The 19,231-nt window shown below is 40.6% G+C and overlaps 2 protein-coding genes across 2 annotated transcripts in view; one reads left to right on the plus strand and one right to left on the minus strand.

Moving 5' to 3' along the window:
- UBAC2 (UBA domain containing 2) overlaps positions 1–19,231 on the minus strand; it is a gene marked incomplete at both ends in the record, with an annotated part of 97,975 nt that overhangs the window by 62,600 nt on the left and 16,144 nt on the right. The gene's annotated exons all lie outside the window — the stretch shown is intronic.
- Positions 18,091–19,056, plus strand: GPR18 (G protein-coupled receptor 18; the record flags this gene model as incomplete). Its single annotated transcript, XM_082014084.1, has 1 exon — positions 18,091–19,056. One exon carries the CDS (start codon positions 18,091–18,093, stop codon positions 19,054–19,056), a length of 966 nt encoding a protein of 321 aa, XP_081870210.1.

Consider the following 19,231-nt stretch of genomic DNA (forward strand, 5'->3'; position numbering starts at 1 on the left):
AACTTGGGAAAAATAGGTAAACATTTTTTATGATTCATACATAAAAGCTTAAATACTAGTGTCAACAAAACCACAAATGCCTCAGAAGCTAAATGATCTTGTGTTTTATTTGTTCAAAACAAACTGATGAGATAAAAATATCCCTTAATTAGAAAACTTAGATTTTACTATTTGAGTATTCTTATCTGTGCTTCCCCAAAAACACTTGTTGGCCTTTGGTAACAACACCAAGCAAATGAAATACTGTGGGCAACATCACAATTTGCTCTCCCCATTTGGGTCAGTTTTAACTTTTTCATATTTTGCAACAGGCAAGAAGCAAAGATTATCAACAGAGTGGTTAAAATCCTACTGAAACAAATGTTTTCCACTCTTAATACCTCCCGCCCTCCTAGAGAAACTGGCTGTATGGAGAAACAATTTCTGATTGAAATTTTAAATTATTTTATTTTTAAAAAGTGTATTATTGAAAACAAAAATAGTGTCTGTTTTATTTTTTAAAGTTTTGTAGAAATATAAATGATAGTACTCAATTTATCTTTCCTCTTCTTTCAATTTAATTTTTAAAAGTTCAGAATGTTGGTACAAAGTAATTCTTTGTAGCATCACCTCCCCCCCACCAACTCAACCCAAACTTCATTATCTTTTCTGTTTCCTCACACATAATAAGAATAATGGGAATTGCCAAATCAAAGCATGTTTCTCTCTAATCGGCTACCCTGATTCTGACAGACAAATGCTAAATCACTCAGAGAGATGCAACATCTCATAATAATATGCCTATTGTGGAGTTTCATCGTAACATTTACTGCTTCTTCTAATAGCCCTTTTTTAAAATCATCCAGTACAGAAATCCAATTACAGCTCATTTATCTTTAAAAAGGCTTAAGACAGTCGGCAATATTAGCCAAGTTGGCAAAGACACATGTAATGTTTCCCTCCCTAAGCTGTTTACAGAATACTGACTGCAGAGATTAATACTGCTGCAGGGCAGACCAGTTTCTCTCCCCTTAAATAAAAACAAATTTCCAATCTGAATAATTACACTTAGTTCACAGATCTGTAATAATTACATGCTTGGTACTTTCCAGTTATAAAAGCAATTAAAAACAGTGAAAGTGGTGACAGCCTGCAATTGCAAGTGCCACTCAGTACTCTGAACTTGAAAGGGGCAGCTCATCTGAGGGAAGCCCTTTCCAAGGTGTGCCACCTTGCTTCCAGATGCATTCAACCACTGGTAACACTTTTTGTCAAACTACCTCCCACTGCTTTCGTCATCTTAAGTAACGTTACCCAACTGTGTATTTTGTGTGCACGCATGTGTGCCTATCTGAGAGGTGCAATAGCAGATAGACTTCATGTCCCAACTGCAATGCAGAGGTAAGTGTCCTAATTATTGTGAAAATGGAGCATTGCCCCATTTCAAAAACACCCTCAAAATCCTCAGCAAATCCTAACTGCAGTTAAGAAACAGCTGATTATGCATTTATTATTATAGTCTGATATCTCAGATGGCACAGGTTTTGTAGAGGGCAGAGGTTTTGGCTGATAATGACTTTTTGGTCTCTTTCTTAGAATTATTAAAAGCAGGGCTTGGTGTGATAAACCGTGGAGAACCTCCGTTTCCAGTTTACGGTCTTCTGCCCCAGCTGCCCGACTCCTCTGGCAGAGGTCACTGACTCTACAGCAATGCACGCCTTAACCTCAAGCACCCGAACCTGGGCTGAAGCAATCGACTGCGAATCTTGCGGTACAGGGTAACGGAAGGAGGAAGTCCCCGTTCCGCCTTCCAGCGACGTGCTCCCATTGCTTTCCTCGCTCTTGTGCTGGCATTCATCCACCTGCTCAGGGGTTTAGGAACGTAAGCCAGTGGCAAATGATCCCTGCAAGAATAATTATGTACACATGTTTGGGTTTTTAAACATTATTTCATCTCTCTATAACCACTGCCCGTAGGAAGTCACATGACTGGCACTGCAGGGGTAGATAGGAAAGTACAGGCTGGGGCCAGGCACTTGCTCCGTAAAGCAGCAGCCTACGCTTCAACAGGCTCAGCCCTGCTACAAAACTGCACCTTCAGCAGGTAAAGCAAAGTCACACGTTTGTCCTTGCTGCCTCCTTTACAAGGCTCTGGCTTACACAGCTGGGTAAGCCATGTTTGCGTTTTGAACTAGCCCAGCTCCTTCCATCGGACGAACACGAGTCAGAGCCCTCAGTTCAGCCAACGGTGCCTCAGGTTTCCTTACACTGATTGCCCCTTTGCATTTCTTAAAGAGTATTTTTTCGTCTCCCATTATTTTGTCTGTTCTGCCCCACATGTTAAGATCTTCATAGTTCCCTCAGGAGTCTAAATACACTACGTCGCATTTTCTCATCCTGTCCCTTTTCTCTTTACTCGCTTTTCACAATCACTACTATGTTGAGCAGAAGTTACTTTAATTGAGTTTACTGGTGCACATATTTGACCCAATAGTTTTTTTGGCATGGGATAAATCATTCATAGTCTGAAAGTGCGTAATTTAAGCACTTAAGGGCAAAGACCTTTAGCTTAAGAATACCAGTAAGGTGGACTCCTGACTGCCTACTCCCCTTGTTGGTTGAACATAGTGTGGAAGGAGTGACGCACACCCTGTCTTTCCCGTTTGCCCATCTCACACTTCCAGCACAAAGAAGGGGTTCAAAAGTAGACAAGAAGATGGCGGTATGCATATAGATAACACATTCAATCTCCAGTTACAAGCAAGTAGTCCTTCTTCTCCTCTGAATGAATTTTTGTATGAACATTCACTGGGATTACTGCAAACACTCACCTCTGTTAACTGCAGCCCAAAGAAGTTACTCGAACAAGGAAGGTAGTGCTCAGCATAAGAGAGATCACACTGCACAACAGCTACTGCAAATGCTGTCTCAGGCCCGTAGCCAAAGCACTAAGGTATAAATAAAGCTCCAATTTTTATTTCTGGAGTGGAAGCATTCCTTAATGATTCCACTGTGGACACTGGGGTTGATGCCTGGTGTTTACCCCTAGCTGTTCACTACGAGAGTTTGTACAGAGACAGTTAGTGCACTGAAGGAGCAAGAAACACTCCTGAATGACCTTTATAAATAGAAAAAAAAAAAATAGAAAGTGTTTTTGATGGCCAGGAGATACAGAGAAGCCTCAGTTCTAGAAATATGAGGGTTTAGATGAAACACCAGCAGGCTGATTTTCTGACAAGTGACGTAGGAATCTGGGATGAATTCTGAGAAGAATCTTGAAAAGAGGGAAAGCACAGGATGTTACATTGCTTCAGCCACATGGGCTTGAATCTTCTTTCACACTTCTGGCAGAGCACACAGCTACCAAACCACTATCTTCATCAAAAGGTGAAAAGAGATGGTGACCACAGGATCAAAGAGCATAGTGTGAGGAAAGACAGCACCAAATTAACATCCCATTATGGAAAAGGAAACCAACCAAACAAAACTACCTCTCTCATCAAGCCCTTGATAAAACTCATGGTGACAAGTGACAGAAAAGTTGTCCAGAGAAAAGCACAGAGATTACTGCTGAGTGTACCTCAGATTTTATATTCTTATGTGCACAAGACGCATAAGTAAAAATGTAAAAAAAATTAGCAAAAGTTTTAAAACACAGAAAGGTATTTATTTTGTCTCACGCCACAGGGAAGATCAGTTCACAAGAGAATAAGTGCTTCTTCTTGACTGACTGTTTCTTACAGGGTTTAGTGGATGTGCTTTACCAATCCCAAAGGCTATCCCCAGGCGGGAAAGCAATGACAAAAAGCAAAAAAGCAGATGTGGGATGACTGCATGGTTAGCTGAGACAATCTTGAATGAAAGTTGCCTCTCAGATGGGGTGATGCCACCACAACTAACTCATCTGCATCCTGTCCAATCTCTCTGTATCATCAGAAAACTGCAAAAGGTGGCCTCATGTCTGACTGGCTCCTGAACAGAGGAAAACATTTTTTAAAATAGCTCTGAGAAATCATCTCAGATTTCCTGCTGGTGACACATCTGACTCAAAATCCCACCCAATAATTTGTCAATAAGTAAAGTAAGTTCCACCAAATGATCAACATCCCTAACCACAGCAAGATTGATGTGTCACCCTCCATGTCTGCGTAATACACCATGGTAGTGTCAGCAATGACTCTTTGGATAAGTTCAGACTTGACAGACAAAAGGCTAACCTAGGCCACCTAGCCTGAAGTTGTTGCATGTCTGGGACACAGACAGGGAAACTCAAGACACAGGGTCTCTGTCCCTCCAAAGATACCAGAGAAGGTTCCTGGTTTAGGTAATAGAAATCTGTGACTACATACCTCATAATAGTTGGATGGCTAAAATCCTGTGGGTGGGTGTCTTACCACCACTGTACACCCTCCCAAACCATGCCTATGTGCAAAGCAAGCAGTGAGTAAAGCATCATGTATGGACAAACTCTCAAGTGGCTCACTGAAGCTACACCAGTCCAGAGGGACATGGGGGCATATATCCCAGCCTGAGTAAAGTGCCCTCCAAGTCTGGACAGGTATAGCCTGGAAGCATCCAAACTCATGTTTCTACGAGGGTCATCTGAGCCTTTTATTATCTTTATGAATCTGAAGAGCTGCCTAGCAGTTGTTAAGGATCTCGATGCTTATTCTGGTAAGCTGCCATTTGTGAGCCACTCTACTGAATCAAGAAGAGTGGGCAACTTCATTAAGATAGGCACTTACTTCAAGAGGCCCTTGAGACACATACAACTTCAAAAGTGGAACCTTATATTGGGAATGGTCCAACTTGTAATGGGAATTGGCTTTTAACTCTGTATCTAATATATACATTTTCATTCTGCAAACTTCTTGCCTTAGAGAAAACACATTTGATCAGCAGTGATCCAGGACCCTGGTACGTTACGCACCTGAATTCAAAGAGTTATCATTTCACTTGCTTTTGAACATGATTAGTTTCGTAACCATTCTTACTTCACGTGAGAAATATCTTATTTTCAAAGTGTGCAAGTTCTACCTGAACTTATGGCTCGCATAACTTCACCTGTTTCACGTTTCTAGTGTAAAGGAAGGGCAGAGAGAAGAGCAGGGTACCATTAGCCTCCCAGAACCATTTGCATGGACAAGTTTGATTACATGACAACTGTCTGTGCTGGGGATGGAGAGGTGAGCACCACAGGTGAATGACAGCCTCAGCCTTTCCTACCAGTTCTAACATCCAATCCCCAACCGTGCTACGCGTTCCCATGTTCCAGCACAGAAACCTCACTTCTCTCCACCCTCCTGATCCCATATATCACGCACATCACCCAATCCACACCTAGGCAACCCAAGGGCACACCCCATTATGTGATGGGCTGAAGAGGGTCCTCACTCCCAGCTCACCACTGACTTATGCACTAAATGATGATCTTTTATCAGGATCTGTATTTAGTGTAAAGGTTGGGAAGAGCAGAGCAGATGGCAATTTATGATGACCTATGTTGCAAAGCATGTAAGCTATTTTTGCCTCATTTATTATGACCTATTTTCATGGTAGAGACAGTAAGTTTGAACTAACTACTGAAATGTGACACATATATCCGCTATTCAAGATTTTGAGTGCAATTCTGTAGAACAGTCTACTAATTGGCTACCCCTCAGACCTCTTCTACAGTAAATATTATACATTATGTTTTGGCTGAGCCATTTTTCAAACTACTTTTGAATTCTTGGTTAAAAAAAAAGAAAAAACCCAAATCTCTTCTCATAACTTACCACATTATAATTTGTACATTGTGAAGGACATCATAACATGTCTTCAAAGGCTAAGGACTAGTAAAGAAAGGTTTTAATGTTCATCTTAGTCACAGTTTGGCTTACTTCACAATATTTGAAAATTAAGACGCTTCCCACACTTTGGGTTTTCTTTGTTAAGACACCATTCACATCTTCTCTTGATCCACGGCCATAGTTCATCTTTTCTTTTTCCAAAGACAGCTTTGTAAGTATTCTAAGGCCCAAGTTGCTGGCAGGAAATTGTTTAGCTTGTTCATGATAAAACAGAAACAAAATAGAAAAGCTGTAGCAGAGAAGTGATTTCTTTGCAAAAAATACTTCCCCTTTAAGACCACCATATAACCCTTTTTCACAAATACAGACCAAGGTGACTGAAGCAAAGTGATGACTAAGCAAAAGGAGAGAGTATTCAGTAAGCATAAAATGAAAGCAAAGAGGAAATTTTAAAAAAAGTCACACCAAAAAATCTTGTTATTTATACAGAAAGTCTGTGAAGTCCTTTAACTCTGGGAGATAGAGTTATAACTCATAGAGATATGCTAATGTGTTAATTCTTTAGTGAAGCAACTGTGTTAGTTTTCTTACTAACTATACACACTGTCTTCTGTCTCATGTCTATTTGTTTTTTAAAGTCTCAATCATACAACTGTGCCTTTTCCGAAAACCACTGAACTTACTGAATCAACCTCTGTCCATTGCTTTGGTAAATCAAGAGAAGTTTCTTCAAAGCATCAGTCACTGCGAGACCTCCTTTGAGAGGTTATTCAATTACACTCCTCCTCTTTGTCCTAAGAGAGCAATCATATACTCTTCATTTTGCAAAAAGACATGACAGACACAGTATCTCCTCATACTAATAACATCTTCAACTGCTTTGAAGAATTATTAATCCATTTTTCTTCCTCCTCTCCACCTCCAATAAAATAGTTCTCTGCCCTACAAATATGAGGAGAGGGAAGACAGACACGTAGACCATCATTGGAATGAAGGCGGTTCATTCTGTGATGGAGGGGGATATTTTATCCCTTGTAGAAAGGGTACCAGATCCTTAAAACAAAAATCTTGTAGCAATCCATGCTCATAGCAGAACTTCTACAGATAGGAGACAACTGATGTTTCTAGGATGTAATGACTGCTTCAGGATTGTTTTCCTTCAGATCAAGTAACATGGGGCACCACGGACAGTAAGCCAATTTGCAAACAATAGCCAAAATTATCATTTGTACAGAATTGTTTGGCACAGACGTCTACAATTAGATGCAGGATTTCCTTTTAAATTCCAAAGGGACTTCCACATCCCTGTCTTCCTTTACTATGGTTGAACATAAGGAACAAACAAGGTGTTGCTACTTCCCGAAAGAGGAAGAGAAGGGAGGAAAAAAACACAAGCTGCCAGTAAAGACAGAAAGAAAAGCTGGTTTTCTTAGAGTTGATCATCCCAATGTAGACTGAAAATAATCTTCAAGGGTCAACTAGTAAGCTAAGAAGGAAGCCCCCTATTCCCACATAGGAAAGAAGGCATTGTTTATTTTAATGAAATAATTTAATCATAAAACCTTTAGAATGCAAACACCCACGCCTTCAGAAAAATGACATGCTATGTTAAGAAAGTGGTTGCTATTGTGTCTTATTTTGATAGAGACATATCAGATAAATAGAACACAACAAAATCGGGAGGTGGGTGGCTTTAAAAACACAGGGTTGTTTAATTTTTAATTTTAGCTTTTGTCCTTGTGTTATATAATAAAGCCAGAAGAAGAATGGCAAATGTTGTTTCCAGTCCTTCTCCTTCGCCCTTTAGGTGTCTTCTAATTCTTCACTTTTCCAGGGTAAATTCAGACTACACACAGTAAGGAAGTCTTCACTTACAACTCAATCTCAGATTTGTATCTTACTGTTTGAAAAGAAATGCAAGTGGGAGACCTGTATGAAATGTGACTCTTCAAGGGACAACAGAATTTGCAGTTCTACAACTACAGGAACGATCAAAGCTTCCACACCATGCGGTACCTCCCTTCCATGGGGGAGTCAAAGCAGTTTTCACTTTTCATAATCAGTTTTCCTGCACAACTGACTAAGTAGTGCAGATATATCTTTATATGACCTTTATATGAATGACCATGTTATACCTGTTTTCTGCTATTCCAAGGATCTGTGCTTTGCTAGCTAGAGATCAGTAGATGGCAGCATTGATGCAGTAATTAATCTTCAACACACCAGACATCAAAATGCGTCTCGCAAAACTCTTTCTTACTGGAAGCTAAGACCCATTTTCAAATGTCAGAGAACTTAGCACTGGGCAATATAAGCATTGGGCCAGGAACTGCCTGGCAGTAAAGAGAAGCCAGATCCACGATCACTACTGAAAGATACAACACCAAGCACTCGCCCAATAACTGTGACAGTTTAGGCCCCATCATCTTGAAAATAAACTGTATTATCTAGACAATAATGAGCACTGTGAGCCATGGGCTGCTGGTATAGTTCTTATGGTTACCTCTGTATGATGTCAAATAAGAAAGAAGGAGGAATACAGAGATGTCCAACATCCCGCCACCTTTACCACCCTTTCTTCCTCTGCTGCATCTTGTTCAAAACAAGCTTTGCACTCCTGCTCATTTCTGCTGTTTGGGTAACTGCTATGAATTTGGTGGCCCATGTCACCACAGAGCACAGAGCTCAGTTACAAGCAAACGAAAGCAATGTCCCAGATGTTCTAGGACAAAAATAAAAATGCATTGACAGCCAGTATGACTTGGAGGCAAAGGATGAAAGAGGCAGAGAATACGAAGTACACAAATCCCAGCTGAACTTCACTGGCCTGTCCTCTCTTAAAGCCACCTTTATCAACAATGTCTACATGAGGAAGACTGCTGCTTAAAGTATTGAAATTCAAATCTACTCCCTGCCTTATTCGGCTAGGCTTCTTGTCATGATAAAGCTCATGATTTTCAGCTCCTTCCCTTTAAAATGCATGTGTGTGTGTAAAATATATATATTATATATTTTTTTTATATATATATGTATATTTAAATAGATACATATATTTGTAGTTGAATAGTTGGTCAGAAAGTAGAGAGTCCTCTGACAGGACCCAGCTCTGTACCTGCAAAGACAGTGACTTCTCTGAAATCATCTGCTGGCAGCCAGCTCTGCTGTTTGTCTTTGCCAGCTCACAGCATCAGCTGGCTTTGTCCCAGCGTTCAGGTGCACTGAGCATACTCACACTCAACATCTCCTCCGTTTCCCTCCGAGGACAGTGCTGAGCCTACGCACCAAGCAGCCCTGCGCTGCAGAGATCCTGACTAACCAGATTCACTGCTTTGTGGCAGGAATTGAGCTGCTTTGTCCCGGCCTGGGTAATGCCAGCCCCTTTACCATCTTGAACGTTCCCTCTCCAGTCAGCCCACCTCCACCGCAGCACACTGAGCTTCACAACCTCGACACACTATTGTGTTTGTTAGTCTGTGCCACAGACAGGTGGCACGGGCAGAACAGCATTAGAAGACTGGCACTGCATCAAAGCAAGCTACCTGCCGGGGCTGGGCACCATGCACAGGAATGTGACACGCAGCAAGGTGCCCTTGAATTTAAAGGACAGCGCTTATTCTAATTCAAATACTTGCACAGCTCACTCTCACTTCAGGTAATTTTGATTAAACACTTCACCAGCATGCTAAAGCGTATTTAGGAGTTTCTAATTATTTAATTTCTGATTACATATACTCAGGCTAGTAACTGAGCAGAAGTTGTCCAAGCTCCAAATTCTGGAGGAGTCAAAATCATTTTCCCTACTTCTGCAATGGATTTCATCAAAAGAATCTGAGTATAAGCAGCTCCCAATAAAGATACTTCTCTTAAAACATTAACTTGATCCCTGGGAGGCGTATCAAGTTTGAGAACAGTACTCCTACGCATCTGAGACTTTTAAGAGCAGTTTAATAGTAAAAATAACACATACTTAGTACAGAAAGAGTATTTGAAAAAGCTCTCCTAGACACTTCCAAACTGGAACGACTCACTCATTGCATAGCTCCCGACAATGCATACAGATTTAAAAGAGAAAAGAAAAAAGCTGAGTATTCATGCAGGTTTTAAACAACTATGAAATATTTGTCATGAGAAATCTGGACTTTTTGGGAAATAAAAGGCTGCTTCCCAACACAACAGAACACAGGTGGAAAGCAGAACACAGACACAACATTTTAAGAAATCTGCCAAAGGCTGTGTGGGTTCATCAACAAGCAGGGAGCTGTGTTGGCATTTGCCATGAGCTAATATTCGACATACATTCTGAGGTTGCTGCTGCATAACAAACCACCGTCTCTAGTCCACTACCCCACTCTCAGACACCTTAGAGATGTAACTTTCATGTCAATTCATTTTTGAAGTATTGCTTCTTCAAAGGCTGAACAGATGAACTGCAGGCCAGATGCACTGTATATTTTTAGGGTCTTTAGAGACACAGGGTGTGTCCTGGCTATACAAGAGAAGGAAGGAGAAAAGAAAAACAACAAACCCAGGAGAAACATGGAATGTGAATTTCATTATTGATTTTTTTTTTTAAGAAAGAAATCAGGAACTCCTTCTTCAAACCATGCCAAATTCTAGCAAAACACAGAAGAGAAAGCAAAATGTGACAGTAATTAGGACATGTCAGGCACAGCAAACTAGGCTGCAGTCCTCTTAAGCAGCTCTGTTTCCCATTCCTTAATCTCTGCTACACACAGCATTTATACTCACTCGCAGGTTGAGGAGTGGGAGAGGGGAGACAGCTATGCCATGACGCGGTCTCTGAGTAACACACAATTGTGTGTGGAAGCAGTTGCAATTTAAGTTTATGCATTCAGTGCCATGACAACTTTTAACCAGTAGTTTATTCTTAAAACTTCACTATGGTACAACACAATATGGGAATATAAAATGAAGCATAATTTCACCAAGGTTGAGAACAGTAACCCAAAACCGTCTGTGAACTTGCCCACAACAGCAAGCCGCTAAGTTAAACTGACACATGGGAGAGTTGCTTCCTGCACCGCTGGTGCACTGGACTGTGCAAGAAGCTTCAGTTCTTTCTTTTCAATAGGTCCAAACGATGGAGAGTTCAGAAGGAGAAAGAGAACACAAGCTTAAGCCCATTCCTTACCAAACTGAACCGGAGGGTGATCCTTCTGCCCCTCTGCATGCAGAACTTCTCTGTATCAGCTGGACAAAGCTGATGCTACACAGTAAGTGGACAGGCAAAACATACTTTTCTGTACGTGACTAAACTACTGAAAAAGAAAGACCTAGCAGTACTTTACTCCTGCAAAAGCAACAGGATGAAGACAATCCCTTCAGTGCTGCACCTTCACCTTGTTGCAAAATACCGAGTGCGTTTTGGCTAAGCCTTACCGCCAGTTAGTGAAGGCACCGTGACAGACCACATGTGCATTCTGCCTTATTCTCAGACATGAAGTACATTGGCTTAGCTTTTAACTACTCAAAAACGCCTTTAACACAACATTACGCCACTAAAATGATCTTGTTTACTCCCTGAACTTCAGAATAGCAAAAAAAGGCCTTGGAGGACACTGAGCATTTATTTCAGTAAAAGTTGGAGCAGTGGAAGTACTCACCCATCTGAGCGAAACCAGTGCAAAACACTCATCTCTAGCTGATAAAACAGTACAGAAGAAGGAAAAGAAAATAAAAATAGAGTCAGGTGTTTCCTACAACAGAAACCGAAGCACCGGGGGAATGCAGCACAGCAGAGCAGCCCACCACCTCTCACAAACCACAGTTAGTGCAACTTTTCACTGGCGTGTTCACGTCCAAATGTTTATCACTCTGCAGCTGCAGCCAGCCTGAGCACCTCAACAAGAATTAGCACATGCCTGCTGGTAGCGCGAACACCTCTTCTGAGCGCACCGCTGCCAGACAGAGCAGCCCCTCCACGCGCAGGGGGAAGGCCTGTCAGCAGCACAGCTGTTTGGCTGCCTCTTCTCCACCAGGCAGCCTGTGCAAAGCCTGAGTGAAAGCAGAACACAAGACTGACCTGTGTACGCTATGGCAAACCAGCTGGACGGCTACCGTGCCAGTAAACTCCACCGGGCTGCTGTCATCCACCTGCGTAAACTGCTACTTGATTCCAGCCGCCCCCACAAGGTATGACCTCCCCTGTAGGGTCAAGATGTCAGCCACCCTCTTCAGACAAAAAGAGACACAGCTAGAAAACCTCGCCCTTCTGACCCTCTCCCAAAAAAGACAGCAAGCCAAGAGGCAGTTCACTGCACACAGCTTTTCTGATCCCAGCCTCAACATCCGCGGGGTTTCCAGCCAAATCCAGAATTACTTGTGTAATCCCTCTTTAGCTAAGGCGGGCACTGTCTATCCAACTTGCCTGTTTCAGTACGTTCGTAGCACAGTTCAGGTTGGAAGGGACTTCTGTACATTATTTTTCCCAAAATAAAGCACTCTTGCCTAGGAGAGTTCAAAAGCCTATTCTCTTCCAGGAGCCACACACTCTTTTTTAAACCCTTTAAAAATATATATGTCACTGAACTTCAATGAGCTTTCACTAAACTTGAAACAGTATGAGTGACTCATCCTGCTGGAACATGCTCCAGAGCTGTTTTGCTAATGTTAAAGCCACTGAAGAATTTCCAATGCCGGTTAGTCCTTTTAAGATACTCCTTAATCCTAAAATACTGAGAACTTTTTAACAGATTTATATTTCTATAGGATGGTCTGGGTAGGATTTGCAGCTCATTGCATTTCAGAGGCCTTTGGAATGATCACAAAAATTAAGTTTGGTATTAGTTCACCTGAACAGGAAAGACCAAATTTATTAATTTACACACTGAAAACCATACCCAGGTCCCTCCCTGTGATTACTGCACCCACCACACTGACCTATGCAAACACCTACACACTGCCACAAACCCATTCAGCTGAGATAAATTACGTGACTCCAGTAGAGAGGGTATTTTCCACAAAAGTTATCTTAGCACTAAGTGAAGATCATTTACCTACGCTCCTTTTGCAGTCAGTGAAGAAAGATGTCCCCGGAAACAAACCTGATTCTGGCTACATCTGAACTGCAGGACTTTGTTGCTTTGGGCACCACATGCACACCCTGGCAAATTCTTGACTGCATGCCAGGAGGAGACTGAAACATTACTGTTCCCTTCCTCAACACATACCTCTTTTTGCTTCATTGGGGGGAAAAAATGAAGGCCATGAGGTTACAAACTCTCTGTAGTGTGTTTCAATGTCCCCAAGACTGATAATCAAAGACCTGGAACTAGCAAGTGCTCTACAAGGAATTTGGAATGATCTCTGATGGCTCTTTCAAAGGTCGGATCTTTGAGTTGACAAAGAGAAAAGGTAGGAAATTAATTGTCTTTACTTATTAGCCTTTGTGAATACTCTCATCCCACCAAAGACACCTGTTGCAGTGACAGAGTTCAGTGATTTTCCTCCATTTTAATAAAAGCTAAAACTTCTCTTCATACAGAATTTTTCTGCAAAGCTCTTAAATAGGCATGTTATTATTTTAGACAGCAAATAAAATATAGAAACGTTGTTGTGTTAGTAAAACACGGTATGTACAGGCAAAAATGAAGCTGTGTATTCAAGTGAATCACACTTCTCATTTCAAATGTTGCAAGTTTTTGTCACTTTCAGACTGACTACTACCCTAGGCAATATAAATACAACGGGGATTTCCACAAAAACTAGGCTACACTCTACAGAAAATACATTTACATCGTGCGTATTAGAAACTTTTGCATAACCAAGATGCATATTCTTGCAGATACCTTTGCATGTAAACGTCAGTCAAAAATAGGCTTTCATTATACCACAAACATTTAAAAATGTATTTTAAAAAGATATATAGCACAACAGACCAGTTTGACCACATTGGAAATACTATAAAAGCTTGCCAGTTCAAAGGTACTAGAAATATCAGTTCATAGACACCACATGTACATGAAATATTAGCAAGATACTTTTAAGTATGACCAATAAAAGGTCAGAACAAGCTAGATTGCGTCATCGTTTCCTGCCTGCAAAGAGGAGCTATTTCAGCTAAGTGAAGCTGAGCAGAGAAGAGGAAGTCTAAACCTTCTACAGATTTGGGGCTATGAAAGGAGCATCTCTGAAAAAACTTTGTAGTGCACAAAAAGTGAGTAACAATCCATTTTGCTACACTAACAAAGTAACTTGGATGTTTATGTATGTTGCTAAGACAGACTTCTTTCTTCAGAAGCTGAACACGGGCATTTATTCTAGAACTAATGAAAAGAAATTGAATTCTTTAATGCACTTTCAAAGTATCAGCAGCATTCTATAAATAACACTTAAAGCAAAACGATTGCATTTGTAAAAGCATAGTACCATAAATACCATAAATTGTTTAGAATTTTAATAATAAATTAAAAAATATGCAATAACTAAGAGCATTGGTAAGTACATTATCACTAAAGGAAAAATGTTTGTTTTCATTAAACTAAAACCAGGAGAAGATCTTGTTGCTTGGTCTTTCTGTGCTTCACTGAAAGTCACGTCCTCCTCAGGGAAATGTGAGCAAATGCAAGGGACAGCCAAAGAAAAAAAAAGGTGCTTGGGAAGAGAGATACACACACAATCCTTTAAAAGAAGTCACTGTTGCCTAACTCACAGTAAGAATCTGGAGGAAAAGATTTAATTCTGGTTTTGTTCTGAAAGTCTTTGTTCTCGTACAAAGCACCTAGATGGGCTTATCAATTCACATCAGACATTCAGGACCTTGGCTGTCATTAAATTAAAACAGATTGATAAAACATTCAGACCAACATCAGAGTAATCATTCAGAATTAACACAGACAGACATCCAGAAAACAAATTACTCCAGGGGCTCTTATGCAAGCACTTTAATCAATATCAGTAAGTGTTCCCATTATGAAAAATGGCAACTAGGGCAAAACCATCCACTCAGAGGCACCAAGATCTACTTGGGCTGACCTGGGAGATACCAACCTGAACTCCATGCAGATAAGTACTGATGAAAAAGCAGACCATCTGCATTCATGTATAAATGCAGATAGGTAACTACACGCTTTTTAAAAATCTCACTATTTCTTTCCTACATAAATGTTAAATTTTAGATTTTTAAAAATTAAATTTAGGAGAAACGCCTAATTATAACACTGACATGCATTTAAACGCACAAAGTTTGGAAACAGTGTCTTCAACACCTAAACAAAAAAAAACCCCTTTTTGTTACAGTAGGTCCATTCTTTGATATATCTCAAAATTGGCACAAACTTGAAATAACCAGCAAACAAGGCATGGAACCACGGGTTTTCCTGCTAGAAGCTCACATCAGATTCCGTTTCCTCTCTTCCCATCAACACCAGCCTGCTGGTTATTTCAGAAACAGGACCTGACCAGAAATGGTTACAGTTGCTGCAAGTGCAAAGGAGAGAAAAGCAAAACCAAAACCAAAACCCATGCTGTTTATTGACATTCATCTATAAAAAGTGAATTCTTCTACTTATCCTACACATTACTACTCCTATTCACCTGCTAAATCAGCCAGGATCCTGAGATAGGTAGTCATGCACTATGTCATACACAACCACTAGCAAGAGAGAAAAAAACAGAACAAAAGAGAAAAAAACACTTAAAATGTGCCAGGGTGGGCTGCATTAAGCAATATTTGGACAATTTTATGCAACAGTAATGAAAATGGGACAGTATGCCAGATGGTGGAGTCACCATCACTAGAAGTATTCAAAAAACATGTAGACGTGGCGCTTCAGGACATGGTTTAGTGGGCATGGTGGTGTTGGGTTGATGGTTGGACTTGATGATCTTAAAGGTCTTTTCCAACCTTAATGATTCTGTGATTCTGTGATAATATTTCAACTGTGCTACAAGCATGTGCTACAAAAATTTTCTGCCAAGCATATGCCATCTACCTTTCAATAAGGTCTGCTATCACTCTTTAATTTTTGTATTTTCAGTGTTCTTCACACAATGAGGTATTTTAAAGGCATTCATACACATGCCCTCCAAAACTCTTTTTGGTCAGTATTGTACGCATACCTTTTCACATACAAAAAATACGTTCTGTTACGTTTTCTAACGACCTCATCTGATCAGAAAACACACCTGTTTGTTGTACAGCTAAAAAAAAATCTTTGAGACAAAAGTTTAGGGCTACATATTTGTATACATAATTTTTTTTTAGATCTGTAAACTGGAGAACTGTAGGAAAATCAGAAGTACAAACTACACATTTCAAGGCAGAAACTAACCTGAAGAAAGATTTAATAGGTCATACTTAAGTTAGTTACTCCATGGACACTCTTCTCAAAAGCAGCTGATATTTGCCGGTGTCAAACCAGGATGCTAGATTAATAAACACTGGTTCAATCCACTATGTATTCCTATACCACTGAAAAAAGTACCTGGTAACATTACACTGAAAGCATTAACCAGATGAGCAGTTACAATAAGCTTTTTTTAAATGCATTGTCCATTTTTGGAGGTAAAACACACAGGAGCTATGCACTCTTCTGCTCTTGAGAACAGTTTTGGTGCCTAACTGATACTATAGAAGTTACTTGGCTGTCTGTCACAAGTGGAGAGATGAGACAAATGACTAACTCTTTCCCCCTCCTCCTTTTCACAAAGCTGCCACAGGTCAAACAAGAGGAACCCTCCCATGCAACGTCATGAAACTGTGACCACAGCAAAAGCCAGGAAAGTGGGGGGATGCGGGTTAACCAAAGCACCCATGCAAACACCAGGTAAAGTTTGCCATCCTCAAACGGCTCCAGAGTAAACCAGGGGATAATCTCTTTCAGGTCTCATCAGCTGAGTCCACATGATATTTCAGATGCCCAACTCCTATCATCAAGAAGCTGAGAGAAGCACTGTGCTCTGGAGCAGCTGGCTACCAGCCAGCATCTTCTCCCTAAAAAAATACTGTTCACACAGGCCCTGGTCAGGGACTGTGCTGGTTCCCATCTTCTTTACACTTTTTTTAAATAGGAAGTTTATCAACCTATTCATCTCATTCATAAGTCAGGTGGTTGGTTCTGATGCTCTGGGATCAAATACTGTATTAGAAGCTATGTAGCTATTAAAATAGCTTTTTAGTGTCTTTTATGAGCAACAGCATGCATCTACTCTTTTGGGAGCTAAGTAGTTCCTGTACAGATAAAATGCAAAGTCAATACTTGACTTTGCATATCCAACTGTCACTATGTGTCATGCTCACTTACTACTTTTCGTAAATAGTTTTAGTTGTAGAATTATAGAATAGTTTGGGTTGGAAGGTCATCTAGTCCAACGTCCCTGCAATGAGCAGAGACTTCTTCAACTAGATCAGGTTGCTCAGAGCCCCGTCCAACCTGACCTGGAATATTTCCAGGGTTGGGGCATCTACCACCTCTCTGGGCAACCTGTGCCAGTGTTTTACCACCCTCATTATGAAAAACTTCTTCCTTAGATCTAGTCTAAATCTGCCCTCTTTTAGTTTAAAACCATTACCCCTTGTCCTTTTGCAACAGGCCCTGCTAAAAAGCCTCTCCCCATCTTTCTTAGAAGCCCCCTTTAAGTACTGGAAGGCTGCAAGAAGGTGTCCCTGGAGCCCTTCCTCCTCCTGGTGGAACAACCCCAAGTCTCTCGGCCTGTCCTCACAGGAGAGGTGTTCCATCCCTCTGAGCATTTTTGTGATCCTCCTCTGGACCCACTCCAACAGGTCCATGTCTTTCCTGTGCTGAGAGTTCCAAAGCTGGACGCAGGACTCCAGGTGAGGTCTCAGCAGAGCAGAGGGACAGGATCCCCTCCCTTCACCTGCTGGCCACGTTGCTTTTGATGCAGCCCAGGATATGGCTGGCCTTCTGGGCTGCAAGCGCACATTGCTGGCTCATGTCCAGCTTGTCATCCACCAAAATAGCTCTCTTACCTCAATTACAGCTATTTCAATCTAATCATCAGCTGCTGAAGCACACTCAACGTAGCTGGTCAATCTTGACTTTTTGATTCCTTATATAAGAAATCTCTTAGGTAATTAAAAATATTTACTCAAAACTCGCTTATAAATACTGTTTCTCACAAGTCTGACAGTACAGGTACTTCCTTCAGAGCACAGTAATCTATTTGTAGTCAGAAAAAGCAACAAAGCTAGCACATTTTCATTGCTAAACCCCGTCCTACAACAATCATCTTTTTTTTAAAAAAAAGTTTTTATTTGAGCGAGTATAACTTTTCATATTTTATCTATCCATTAGGGTATTCATGGAGTGCAACAACTACTCCTAGATTCAATTAAAATATGATGCCTGGAAATCACCACCCTGAAGAATACAGGATTGCATCACTGGTCTTCTACAGTTTTGTATTCACAGTGGGACTGTTGGTGAATGCCACTGCACTATGGGTCTTCAGCTGCACTACCAAGAAGAGAACAACTATAACTGTATATATGATGAATGTGGCATTACTTGATATAATTTTTATATTTTCCTTGCCTTTTCGCATAATCTACCATGGGAGAGAAATGTGGCCTTTCGGAGATACATTCTGTCGAATTATCAGTGCTTTCACTATATTTTATCCAGCCATTGCTCTGTGGTTGCTCACTTTTATAAGCGTAGACAGATTTATGGCTATTGTCCAGCCCAAACATGTCAAAGAACTAAAAAATACAAAAAAAGCTGTGCTGGCTTGCACTGGAATCTGGATAATGACCCTTGTAACAACGTCCCCATTGCTGTTTTTACAGTCTGATCCAGACAAAGCCTCTAATTTCACCACCTGCATGAAAATGCTTGATATCATCCATTTAAAGGAAGTAAATACATTGAACTTTTCTCGCTTGATTTTTTTCTTTTTGATTCCCTTGTTTATCATGATGGGGTGTTACCTAGTCATTATTTACAATTTTATCCGCGGCAAGACTTCCAAACTGAAGCCTAAGGCCAAGGAGAGATCCATAAGAATTATAGTTACTCTGATTGCTCAAGTACTTGTCTGCTTTGTACCCTTCCACATTTGCTTCGCCTTCCTGATGTTGCAAGATGAAGATAAAACTTACAACCCCTGGGCAGCCTTTACCACCTTTCTCATGAATCTCAGTACATGCTTGGACGTTATACTGTACTACATTGTTTCTAAACAATTTCAGGCAAGAGTCATCAGTGTAATCCTTTATCGCAATTACCTTCGAAGCGTGCGCAGGAAAAGTTTTCGAACTGGAAGTGTAAGGTCACTCAGTAATATGAACAGTGAAATGATATAAAAAGAAAAAATGTCAGGGGACTTTGATAATGTAAACAAGTGATTCTTTGTCTGAATTCTACCATTTTGAAGAATGTTCTATAGCCAGAAGTAACAGATATACTTGTTGCACTGTAAATATGAGAGAAGCAGAATAATAATTGCATCTCTTTATATTTGCTCAACAGCTTTTGTAA

This window comes from Phaethon aethereus (genome assembly GCF_964289735.1).
Source record: "Phaethon aethereus genome assembly, chromosome: 1".
Lineage (NCBI taxonomy): Eukaryota > Metazoa > Chordata > Aves > Phaethontiformes > Phaethontidae > Phaethon > Phaethon aethereus.